Raw genomic sequence first — 13566 nt, 5'->3', positions numbered from 1 at the left:
AGATAATTTACAGAACTGGAGATAATATTTGGAAATCATTTATCTGATCTAGACTTGCAACTAGAATTCATAAGAAACTCTTACAACTCAATAATTAAAAGACATAACCCAATTTAAAAATGGATGCCCTGGCTAGGTGGCTCAGTTGATTGGAGAGTAATCTCCTACACCAAAAGGTTGTGGGTTCAATTCTCAGTCAGGGCACATAGCTAGATTGTGGGTTCAATCCCTAGCTGGGGCGCCCACGAGAGGCAACCAATAGATATCTCTCTCTCTCTCTCTCTCTCTCTCTCTCTCTCCCCCCCGCCCCCGACCCTGCTTCCTCTCAAAAAAAAAAAAAAAGCAATAAAAAACATATAAATATATAAACAAACAAATAAATAATTAAAATTTTAAAAATGGGCAAAGACATTTCTCTAGAAAAAGATACACAAATTGCAAATAAGCACTTAAAAAGATGCTCGACATCCTCAGTCATTAGGGAAATGAGTGACTTCCCTAAATCAAAATGAGGTACTACTTTATACTCACCAGAACAGCTATAACCAAAAAGAGAATATAAGTGTTGTCAACGATGTAGAAAAATTGGAAACTTCATACATTACATTTTGCAACTGCACAATGTAACAAAATATAATTTAGAAATGTCATAACCAATAAACTGATTTTTATAAAAACAAGAAATCTATGATTACTAACAAGCTCAAAACCTACAATAATGTAAAAGGACTGCTGAAAGCAAGTAGGTGGTAGAAGTACTACAGATCTACTACTGTCTTCGACTGAAAAAAAGGGAGTCTTGCCCGGCCAGTGTGGCCCAGTGGTTGAGTGCCAACTTATGAACCAGGAGGTCACGGTTCGATACCCAATCAGGGCACATGCCAGTGGGGGACATGTAGGAGGCAGCAGATCAATAATTCTCTCTCATCACTAATGTTTCTCTCTCTTCTCTCTCTCTCTCTCTCTCTCTCTCTCTCTCTCTCTCTCTCTCTCTCTCCCCCTCTCTCTCTCTCCCTTCTCTCTGAAAGCAAAAATATACGTATTTTTTAAAAAGGGGAGAGTCTCAAGTCACCTGGTGTGGGAGTTACAAATGCCCATCCTCAAGCCGAGTCAACGCCTGCTCCATTACAGTGAGAACACCAAAACACCACATTTTCCAGCTACATAACAGCATCTGGAAAACTAGATTTTTATGTGTAAGCAACTAATTCAGAATACTTTAGGCACTGAGCAAGCCGGCAGTTTGTAACCTCTGAGGACAATAAGCTTAAACCTCCCAGTACGCATGCCTATGTCTTTAATAATAATGCCTATTTGCCTTGGGGTAGGAAATGAGCAACTAATTTTAAAATTCCTTAGACAGGAAATCTCACTAAAGACTGAAGGGTTTTCCACACTGATCCTGCAAGCCATCATACTCACGCCCTCTAGCAGCGGGACAGGAGGACTACACGCTTCCTTCAGAGTCTGCCGCAGGAACTCCTCCCAGTCAGACACCTTGTCTCTGATGCCTAGATGAGGAAATAAAATGAGTGATTACTCATAATAGTCAGCCATGGAACACAGAGAAACTAAACTAAACAGAATACAGAGAATTAAACCAGTGAAAATGGTTTAGAGGTATGTCATTTTAATATCAAAGGGTCCAACAATTGCTTCTTTGAGAGCTTAAAATAAAAATTTGCCTGACTGACCAGCATGACTCAGTGGCTGAGTGTCGACTTATGAACCAGGAAGCCAGGGTTTGATTCCCCGTCAGGGCACATGCCTGGGTTGCAGGCTGGATCCCCAGGAGAGGATGTGTAAGGAGGCAGGCAAAAAAAATCCTCCTAGATAAGAGCTACAACTGAATAGTTTAGTAGGAGTTGTATGCAAAACAAGGACAATTATTCAAAAGGTACCTAGTTTATTTTTTATTATGGGAATTTTCAAATATATATAAAAGTATAGAAAATAGTATAATGAATCCTCTTGTATCCTAGGTTCAACAACTGTAACTTCATGGTCAATCTTTTCCTCTAGATCTGGAGAAGTTAGCAAACTACAACATGTGGGCTGAACTCAGCCTGCTGTCTATTTTGTAAATAGTTTTATTAGAACACAGCTATGCTTGTTTGTTTACATACTGTCTGTGGCTGCTTTCACACTGCAAAGGTACAGGTGGGCAACTGTTAGAGAAACCACATGGCTAGTAAAACCTAAAACTTTTACTATCTGATCCTTTACAGATACTTTGCCAACCCCTGATCTATACCTTTACACACTCCACCCCCACCCAACCAATTCCTGATATTATATAATTTCATCCAATATAATCTCAATATATATTTACAAAAGAAAAGAACTTTTTACATAACCACTCCTTAAACAATTAGCAATAATTCCTTAACATCAAATATACATAGTCCATGTTCAAATTTTCTGAAATGTCTCAAAAATGATTTTTTCAATTTGCTCAGTCAAATCAGGATCCAAATGAGATCTATATTACAAATGGTTGATGTATATCACCTGAATCTCTTTTAATCTGTATGTTCCTTCTCCTCCTCTGCAACCCCGTCTCTCTCTTTTTCTTGCCACATATTTCTTGACTCAGCCTTTTATCCTGTACTATAGGCCCAGTGCACGAAATTCATGCACGGGTGTGTGTGTGTGTGTGTGTGTGTGTGTGTGTGTGTCTGTGTGTCCCTCAGCCCAGCCTGCACCCTCTCCAATCTGGGACCCCTTGAAGGATGTCTGACTGCCCTCTCACAATACAGGACTGCTGGTTCCCAACCGCTCGCCTGCCTGCCTGCCTAACTGCCCCTAACCACTTCTGCCTGCCAGCCTGATCAGCCCCTAACCACTACCCTGCAGGCCTGATCGACACCTAACTGCTCCCCTGCCAGCCTGATTGCCCCTAACTGCCCTCCCTTGCTGGCCTGGTCACCCCTAACTGTCCTCTCCTGCAGGCCTGGTTGCCCCCAACTGCCCTCCTCTGCCAGGCCGGTCACCCCTAACTGCCCTCCCCTGCTGGCCATCTTGTGGCGCCATCTTGTGTCCACATGGGGGTGGCCATTTTGTGTGTTGGAGTGATGGTCAATTTGCATATTACCTCTTTATTATATAGGATAGAGTTTTTCTGAATCTGCTTTTCCTGGTTGCCTCCTTGTGGTAACCAGGTGTTCTTCTACTGACCTCTACATTTTCTATAAAATCAGTAGGCTTGATCAAATTTAGATTTGACTCTTGGGGGAAAGGGAGCAAGAAGCTATATATATAAAAAAAGCCAGCAACTAGAACGCTGTTAACAACCAGAACGATTGGACGCTATAACACCCACTGCGGCCAGCAAACCGGCCCGATCTGGGGGATGGGGCCGGACAGCCGGCCAACCTCCTACAGCCCCTCCCCCCCCGGCCCCACCCCAGATTGGCCCCCCCACCCTGATCAGGGGCAGGGCCGACTGACCAACCGCCTGCGACCCCTCCCCTGAGCAAGCTCTGCCCCTGATTGGCTCCCACACTCTGATCAGGGGCAGAGCCAGCTGGCCAACCACCCATGGCCCCTCCCCAGGCTGCTGGCCCTCGATCAGCCCACCACTCACAGCCCCTCCCCACAGCCAGCCCGGCCCTGATCAGGCCCGGATCGGGGTGGGCGGGCCAGCCAACCTCCTGCCGTCTCCTCCTCCTGACAGGCCCGGCCCAGATCTGCCCCAATTGGGGCCGGGCTGGCTGGACCCCACCCATGCACGAATTTGTGCACTTGGCCTCTAGTATTTCGTAAGTGGAGTTACATCCTTCCATCAAGAGGCACATTCAGTCTTTTTGTCTCTCCTTTTGTGATGTCAGTGGTTTTCAATAGTCATTACACAGATACATTCATTCACTGGGTGCTACAAATGATAATTTTCTATCACCCCTCCTTCGTTTACTACTTCTATAAAGAAAAAATTACCTTCTTCAACTGTGTGATTACCCTAAGGTAACTTTTTTCATCTCATGGCACACATGAACTAATTATTAAAATTCTGTGGCACAGAATTCTGTATTTTTTGCTGACCTGTCAAAAATAGGTATCATTTTTATTTATTCACACCAGATGGCTACTGTTGTATTGGCAGTTATTTTTTAATTTGACAATCTAAGGGACAAGAGGTCAGTGCCCCTGACTAAATAGTCAGGTATTGCATGTTTTAAAAATTCTTGTGGAACACCGGTTGAAAATCGCTGCCCTAAGGTATTAAAGTTCACAAAAAGAAGACAGGATATATGCTTAATTGTCTTTATACTTCCCCTGTATTTACCAGCCTTCAAAATTATCAGCATATTTCTATCATCCAAAAGTGACCAATGAGAATTTTGTTTAAAAGTTCCATTATAAAATTACAGACTAAGTCACATATGATATGTTTCAGGCCATTGCAGTTCTTGTCCTATTGATGCTCAACTGTCTTCTTTTTACCCAGAGGGAATCTCTTCAGGTTGGCAAATTGTCTCCTCGGGCAGTCGTTAGTCTGGGTATTCAACTGGGAGACCGGGAGTTTGACAGCTTGCTATGACGTGCACTGACCACCAGGGGGTGGCGCGGAACGGTGACACGGCGCTGGCAGTGGGCAGCAGTGGAGGCGCTGCTGGCCCTGACGGGCCCCAAAGAGAGCGGGACCGCAGCGGGATGGTGAAGCAGGAGAGGGGGCGGTGCCAGGCCACTGAGGGGTGCCAGGTGAGGCTGCAGGACTGCGAGCCTAGGGGCATGAACTGGGGCCCGATCCCCACAGGCCACCCTGAGGGACCCCACCCATGCACGAACTCGTGCACTGGGCCTCTAGTGTCAGAATAAGAGGTTGAAAGAAAAACATATAAGGTCTGGTATTTTCATAAATCTGCAGTCTCTCTTCCCTTTCTCCACTTTTATATGACTCCTCTCTTTTGTCCTACTGTCTCTGTCTTACTGAATTTGGATTCTACTCCTAGTAGGCTTTTATCTGGAAGAAAGCCTCAGTTAGTTCATAGGTCCCAGATCACTTGTGGGTGAGAGGTGAGAGGACAACCAAGTCAAAAAAGAGAATCAATCTGGCCCAATGCACCTAAAGACATCCTCAAACTCAGAGAGCCTCACAGTCTTACAGAACGATAAGTGATGCTCCCTATGAGTGTCACAAAAACATGAGGCTTATGGAGCACAGAAAGTAATTTTAAAAGATAGAAGAATGTGCATTATTCTTTATAAATATTTTTCTTCAAAATGCTAAACCAAAAAAGTTATAAAAACCTATGTGTATGGAGACTGAAAACCTCAAGATTATGGATAAGAAGCTCAGCCAGTGTGACTCGGTGGATGAGCGTTGACCTATGAACCAGAAGGTCATGGTTCAATTCCTGGTAGGGGCAAGTACCCAGGTTGTGGGCTCAATCCCCAGTGTGGGGCGTGCAGGAGGCAGCCAGTCAATGATTCTCTCTCATCATTGATGTTTCTGTCTCTCTCTCCTTCTCCCTTCCTCTCTGAAATCAATAAAATATATATATTTTAAAAAGATTATGGACAGGCTTTCCTACAGCAATTTCCTATTATGTCACGATAGGAAGTATTATATACCTTCCGGTGCTTCGAGGGTCTTCTTATTCTGCTCACACCACCCAATGGGGTAAAGGTCAGCCTTCCTGATGTCACACCAGAAGTCCGCTCTCCGGTCCTCTCCATAGCCATCGTAGCGGAGGAGGAGCAGCTGCTCACAGGTGGTAATGATGGTGGCAACCCAGTAGATTTCAGGATCTTTTTTCACAATCACCTCCAGTTTCATCCCAGGAGCAAATCCATTTTGCAAACGTGTGTCCACCTGAACAGGGAAATGTTATTAACCACCAGACAAGTATCTCAAATGAGTGTTTCTTTGGCTGGCGTTCTTTTTAAGACTTACAATTCTGAAGTACTAAATGCAATAAGATCCTCTCAAGGGAAACCCGAGAAATTCCAATTCTAACTCAGGAGTGACCCAAACAAAGCAGGGAACAGCAATGCTGTTCTGTTCCATCTCAGCAGAACTCAGTATTTTCACCACCATCAGTCTATTATGAACACAGAAATGTTTTCTAGTAAATAAATACATCACTAAATGTTCACCATTTTAACAGCTTAATATTTGACATATTAAGTTGTCAGGAGTGATTTCTAGATCATTCTAGAGAAAATTTATGACTCTAGAAAAGAGGTGGGATAAAAATAAACTATAATAATAAAAAATTAGTATGACATGTGCCATATGTAGGGAGCTATACCTCCCAGTCACCCTGGGAAACAGTCTATGTTCACACCTGTTGTCCTTGAATAATAATTAAAAATACCCCTTTCTCTCTCAAGTGTCCTAATTTAGATGAAAAATTATATGGTCACAAAGGTATGGGGTTAGCAATTTTAGGACTACTGCATGTGTATACTAATATATTGTAGATGATGAGAGACAGGTTTCTGATGTGGGAGAAAGAAGTGAAAATAAGGAAGGGGGAAGAAGAGAATGAATCTTGTGGTGCTGAATTGGAATCAAGGTATCAGAATGAGGGTATGATTACAGCCATACAGAAAGACAAATAGAAAGAGATACAGAAAAAAGTATAGATGTGTATGTATATATGTGTTAACATATATTTCCTAGCTCTGTGAACTGACAGACACAGTAGAAGTAATGAAACTCAGTAGCAATGGCAAATTTAGTTTTTAAATATTGATTTCTAAATAGCATCCTCCAATAAAAAAGAACAAAAGCTCCAGGAGAAATAACTGATCCAAATTCCGGGGTAGGGAAAACACAGGAGGAGCCTGGAATATCTTGTAATGCCAAAAAGTATGGAAATGCTCCAAAAAATGATGGGGGCATTTGAAAGGACATGAGAGCCAATTAGAAGCATCTCCCAATGGACACATGTGGGACAATTTGAGCAATAAAATAAATGAGGTTAGTAGATTATAACCCACCAATTTACATTGATATCCATGAGTTCATACTGTTAAAAATAATTAACAGAGAAGAGGGGACAGAAATTCCTTACAGTAGACCAATTAATAAAAATAGGGGGAAATGATGGAAATAGAAAATCAACTTTAGACAAATACCACAGAAGTAAACACTGCAGGCGACAATCATGAGTCAGTGCTAATATTACTATGATGCTATGATATTTACATAAACTCAAAGGTTCTTCCTGAAAGATTCTTAGTAACTACAAAGGAGAAAACAGCAACATTACACTGAAGAAATCTGGCAGAAACTACCCTAAGTGATCAAAGTTAACATCACCAGTCTGAAAACATCAATATCATACACCCTTGATATCATAAAACAAAAAAGCACAAAATCATTTTTACAACATTTTTGCCAAATCTGCATAAACTTGAGCTAAGCATGAGAAAAATGAAACTTAAATTGTGGAATATTCTATAAAATAACTAATAAGTAATTTGCTCTTCAAAAATATCAAGGCCATGAAAGACAAAGAAAGCATAAGGAACTGCCATGCACTGAAGGAGGCTATGGAGCCCTGACCACTAAATGCAATGCAGTAATAACCTCTGGAAAGGAGAGAGCCAGAGATGCAAAGTCACACATTCTGTGTAAAAATCCTCCCCCGCCCCCATTAGACTCTTGAAAGGTAATCACTATCCTGAATTATAACACTACTAGAGGTCCGGTGCACGGATTTGCACACCAGTGGGGTCCCTCAGCCTGGCCTGCGCCCTCTTGCAATCCAGGACCCCTTGGAGGATGTAGTAGTGTGTGAAGTGGCAGGAGGCCAGGGAGGAGCCAAAGCCCAGCCAGGCGCTGCTCCCGCTCATCCCGGCCACACTGCCCCTGCCACCACTGCCGCCGCCCAGTAGTGCTGCCGAGGTGGAAGAGGCTTGTGCTGCCACAGCTGCACTCGCCAGCCGTGAGCCCGGGGTCTGTCAGCTGAGTGGCACTCCTGCTGTGGGAGTGCACTGACAGGTCAAACGGTCGACCAGTTGCTTAGGGTTTTATATATATAAACTAGTGGCCCGGTGCACGAAATTCGTGCACATTAAAAGGGGATTAATTAGAGGAAATAATTTAATATTGCTATTTGCCCTTTCTCTATCATAGAAGTGTCAGAGATGAAAGAAAATTAGTAAAATGTATACGAAAACCTTCCTCCTGTCAGAGTCTGGGGCACTCACCACGGGACCCAGAGTCAAGTCCCCGGCCACCCACATGCACCTCAAAATCGCGTGAGACCCAGACCCGGCCGGCCCACCCCCATTGGGCTAGATCCAGACCTGGCCAGTCCCACCCTCAGGTCCCCTGGCCTGGCGCCAGGATGGGAGGTGTGGCCTGAGGTCCCCCAGCCCAGACCAGGGTGGGGGGTGTGCCTTGAGGTCCCCCATCAAACCCCACCAGGTGGGGGACATGGCCTGAGATCCCCTGTCAAGCCCCGCTGGGTGGGGGGCATGGCCTGAGGTCCCCTGTCAAGCCCTGCCAGGCGGGCCACCAGGCAGAGGGGCGCCGCCTCAGGTCTCCCGGCCCGGCACCAGGAGGGGGGCACAGCCTCAGGTCCCCTGTCAAGCCCCACTGGCAGGGGGGTGCAGCCTCAGGTCCCCCATCAAGCCCCTCTGGGCAGGGGGCACAACCTGATTTCCCCCAACCCAGAACTGGGGGTGCACCTTGAGGTCCCCTGTCAAGCTCTGCTCGGTGGGGAGCACGGCCTGAGGTCCCCTGTCAAGCCCAGCCAGGCAGAGGGGCGCAGCCTCAGGTCCCCTGGCCCAGTGCTGCGGTTGGGGGCATGGCCTGAGGTCCCTCATCAAGCCCCACCAGGTGGGGGGTGCGGTCTGAGGTTCCCCAGCCTGGTGCTGGGGTGGGGGGCGCGGCCTGAGGTCCCCTGTCAAGCCCCATGGGGGTGGGGGAGGGCGTAGCCTCAGGTCTCTGCTGATTGCTCATTAAGGCTCCTTATGGGAACTTGGCCACAGCTGTGGGTGCAGCCATCTTTGTGACGGAGTGATGGTTAATTAGCATATTCCCTCTTTATTAGATAGGATGTTTTAATAGTGCCTGAGTTTTCACACTGTTAGTAGAATTATGCGGTATGAATGTTTTTCTGTGTAAGGCTTCTCTTTCCCAACATTGCTTATGAGACAAATGCTGTTGCATATAACGGTATTTTATTTCTTTTCATTGGTGTATAGTATTCCATCTTTACAAATGTGCCACAATTTATCCATTCTAATGCTAATAGTAAGCATTTGGGGTAGTTCCAAGTTTTGGAAGACTATAAAGAATACTACCATGATTATATGAATATTTTTGTATGTCCCTTGGTGCATACATATATGGATTTCTGTAACAGTCAAACTGTTTTACAAAGTGGTTGTTCCAATTTACTTTCCCAGTAGCAAAAATCCTTTTGTTCCAACATTTTTGTGTTTTCTGTCTTCATTTTAACCATTTTAGAAAGTGTGTAGTAAAGCTCATTATGATTTTAATTTGCATTACCTAACTAATAAAGTCAAGAACTTTTATATTTATTAGCTATTTATATATCTTCTTTTGGGAAATGGCTAAGTTTCTTGTCAATTTTTTATTGAGTCTACTAGAGCAGTGGTTGGCAAACTGTGGCTCGTGAGCCACATGTGGCTCGCGAGCCGCGGTTTGCCGCTCTGTTGACTAATGAGTTTGCTGACCACTGGGATAGGGGCTTAATCACAAGGAACAACAACAGCCTGTAATTATTGGAATTGAGAGTCTAGGTCAGTGGTCGGCAAACTCATTAGTCAACAGAGCGGCAAACCGCGGCTCATGAGCCGCATGTGGCTTGCGAGCCGCAGTTTGCCAACCACTGTACTAGAGGCCCAGCACACGAATTCGTGCACCAGTGGGGTCCCTCGGCCTGGCCTGCAGGATCAGGCTGAAACCAGCTCTCCGACATCCCCCGAGGGGTCCAGGATTGGGAGAGGGCTCAGAACAGGCTGAGGGACCCCCCCAGTGCACGATCGGGGCTGGGGAGGGACACAGGAGGTTGGCCAGCTGGGGAGGGACTGCGGGAGGGCTCCAGGGCGTATCTGGCCCATCTCACTCAGACCTGATGAGCCAGACCCCAGCAGCAAGCTCACCTACTGGTCAGAGTGTCTTCCCCCTGGTAGTCAGTGCACATCATAGTAAGCGGTTGAGCAGCCTTTTCCCATATTTTGAAACAAATGTTTCCCTACTGCTAGAGGTAATAAGGATATACCATATTCTTTTCTAGAAGCCTCTCATATTTAGGACTAATGTCCACCTTGAATTAATATCTGTATAAGATATTGATAGGGGTCAGGTTTTGTTTGAAAATGCATATACAATTGACCTATTACCTTTCCTCACCACTGTAAATTGCCACCTTTGTTATACATCATCACTACAAAAATCCCTACAAAAGTGGATGTTTCTGATTTGTTTTTCCTTAGAGTAGCACTACACTGCCTTAATTAACTTTGATATCTAGCATAGCAAGTCTTCTCATCTTATTCTTTAGCTTTGTCTGACTAGCCTTGCTCTTTTATATTCCACACAAACTTTAGAATCAGCTTGTCAACTTCTACCTAGATTTTTTTGGGGGGATGGGCAGGTGGTATTTGACTTGGTTTACAGTAAATCTACAGATCTATTTACAGGGAACTGACATCTTTACATAGTGAATTTTCCAATACATGAACAAAGTATATTCCTTCATTTTAACTTATATCAATAACTAGAAGCCCGGTGCACAAATTCGTGCACAGGTGGGGCCTGCCATGGGCTCACGCCCAATCAGTGAGAGGTTCTCCTTTAAAAAGTTAGTGCTTTTTCCAAATTTTGAAACAAATGTTTCCCAGAATGGGAGAGGTTCGTGCTGCCAAGGCAGCACTCGCCAGCCGTGAGCCCTGCGTCTGGCGCCCTCTCGCAATCTGGGACCCCTCAGGGGATGTTGGAGAGCCTGTTTCAGCCGATCCCGCAGGCCACTCCACTTGGGAGGGTGCCAGACACAGGGCTCATAACTGGTGAGTGCTGCTATGGCAGCACAAGCCTCTCCCAATATAGAGACTGACTGGGCGCGAGCCCGCAGCAGGCACAGTGGGGCCGGGATGAGCGGGAGCAGCAGGTAGGAGCTGCAGGGGGCGTTGGACTGTGGGTTTCGGCCCGATCCCTGCAGGCCACCCAGAGGGACCCCACTCATGCACGAATTTGTGCACTGAGCCTCCAGTAGGAATATAATAGATTTTTTATGCTATCCTGTATCAAATAATCTGCTGAAATTACTCATTAATTATCTTCAAATTATTTTATTTATCTGCAAAAATAACATTTTTTCCCTTCCTTTCTAATCCTTATACATTTTACTGTGGATTTTTTTTTTTTAACCTAACTGTACTGGCTAGAACCTCTATAACAGTATCAAACAAAAATCATGCTAACCAGTATCTTTGTCTTGCTCCATATTAAAAAGAAACCATGTATTATATTACCATTAATAAAATTTCCTATAGCTTTTTTGGGGGTAGATATCCTTAATTAAGTTTAAAAAAATTACTATCTACAGTTTGCTAAAAATTTTATCATGGCGGGTATGAAATTTTATTAATAATTTTTCTTTATATAATGACATGATGTGACTTTTCTCCTTTATTCTGCTACTATTATTATGCTGGTTGATTTTTAAGTGTTAAACCACCTTGAATTCCTGGAAAAATCAACTTGTTATTAAAGTATTATTCTTTATAATACAGCTACATTCAGTGTGTTATTATTTTGTATGCAGATATTTATGCATCAGTCTTCATGAGTGACACTGCTCTGTAATTTTCCTTTCCTAAAATACTCAAGTTAGGTTTGATATCAAGGTTATGCGATCTCTAAACAAACTGGTATCCAACAATCAATAATGGATAGAACCACCAGCCAGAAAGGAAACAGGACTTGAACAAGACTATAAACCAATGAGAACTAACAGACATTAACAGAATACCCCACTCAGCAACAGCGGAATATACATTCTTTTCATGTTCTCTAGGACAGACCAAAATGTTAGGCCACAAAACAAGTCTCAAATTCAAAAAGACTGAAGTCATTCAAAGTATCTTTTCTGATCAAAAGGAATAAAACTGATATGTAGTAACAGAAGGAAAACTAGGAAATTCACAAATATTTGGAGATTAAATACTCTTAAACAACTACTATGGGGGCCACCTCCCTTAACCACAAGGGATATGTTCCAAGACCCCCAGTGGATGCCTGAATCCCCAGATAGTACCAAACCCTATACACTGAGTGGCCAGCATATTATGATCTCTGAACGCATAATAATCTGGCCACTCAGTGTATATTCTATATAATAAAAGGCTAATATGCAAATTGTCCCCTTGACCAGGAGTTCGACTAGCAGGCAGGCCGGCCAACCGCCCATGTCCTCTCCCCCTGGCCAGGCTGGCCGGATCCCACCCATGCACAAATTCATGCACCGGGCCTCTAATATTAGAGGCCCGGTGCATGAATTTGTGCATTCAGAGATCATAATAATCTGGCCACTCAGTGTATACCTATATGTTTTTTTTCCCTATACATACATATCTATAATAAAGTTTAATTTATAAACTAGGCACAGTAAGAGATTAACAATACTAAAATAGAACAATTATAACAATATACTGTAATAAGTTACATGAATGTAACATTATTAAGTAAAATAAGGGTTACTTGAACACAAGCACTGCAATACCCTGACAGTGGATCTGATAACCAAGACAGCTACTAAGTGACTAAAAAGCAGGTAGCATATACAGCTGGACAAAGGGATGACGCATGTCCAGGGTGGGATGGATGCAATGGTGTGGGACAGCACAAAATTTCATCATGCTACTCAGAAAGGCATGCAAGTTAAAACTTATGAAAAAAATATAATAAAATAAGCATAAATAAAACTTATTGTTTGTTTCTGGAAATTTCAATTTCATGTTTTTGGGTCACAGTTGACTAAACTAAAATTGTGGAAAGTGAAACTGTAGATGAGGGAGAACTACTATTGGCTCAAGAAAAAATCACAATGGAAATTAGAAAATACCTTGAGACATAACAAAAATACAACATATCAAAATTTATGAGGCAGAGAAAGCAGTGCTAAGAGGGAAATTTACAGCTAAATGACTACATTAAAAAAGCAAACCTCTAATAGAAAAAGAGGACAACATGCAAGAACAGGTGGATAATGTAAAGAGAGAGGTAGAAATCTTAAGAAACAAATTAAAAGGAAATGTTAGAAACCAGAAACACTGTAACAGAAATTAAGACTGCCTTTGCTGGGTTCACCAAGAGACTGGGCTCAGCCAAGGAAAGAATCAGTGAGCTAGAGAAAAAAATGTCAATAGAAACTTACAAAACTGAAAAAGAAATGAAAAATATAAAACAATATCAAAGAACTGTAGAATAATTACAAATGTAACATATGTGTAATGGGAATACCAGGAGAAGAGAGAAAGGAACAGAAGAAATATTCGAAGCAATAGTCACTGAGATGTCCCAAAATCAATGAGATACCAAACCACAGATCCAAGAATCCCAGAGACCAAGCAGAATAA

General features: G+C 43.4%; 1 protein-coding gene across 4 annotated transcripts in view; it reads right to left on the bottom strand.

Moving 5' to 3' along the window:
- The window catches only part of SFMBT1 (Scm like with four mbt domains 1), a 112501-nt gene that overhangs the window by 33703 nt on the left and 65232 nt on the right, over nucleotides 1-13566 (bottom strand). For all 4 annotated transcript variants that reach the window (XM_080672188.1, XM_080672186.1, XM_080672187.1 and 1 more), the window contains exons 4-5: nucleotides 5575-5815; nucleotides 1423-1511 (exon numbers count right to left, since the gene is read on the bottom strand). In XM_080672188.1, the coding sequence (XP_080528314.1) occupies nucleotides 1423-1511; nucleotides 5575-5815 (330 nt within the window). The remainder of the gene's footprint in view (nucleotides 1-1422; nucleotides 1512-5574; nucleotides 5816-13566) is intronic.

The sequence above is a fragment of the Plecotus auritus genome, assembly GCF_963455305.1.
Source record: "Plecotus auritus genome assembly, chromosome: 6".
In the NCBI taxonomy this organism is placed as follows: Eukaryota; Metazoa; Chordata; class Mammalia; order Chiroptera; family Vespertilionidae; genus Plecotus; species Plecotus auritus.
Note: the sequence above shows the minus strand (reverse complement) of the source record. Positions and strands in the feature narration are given on the sequence as shown.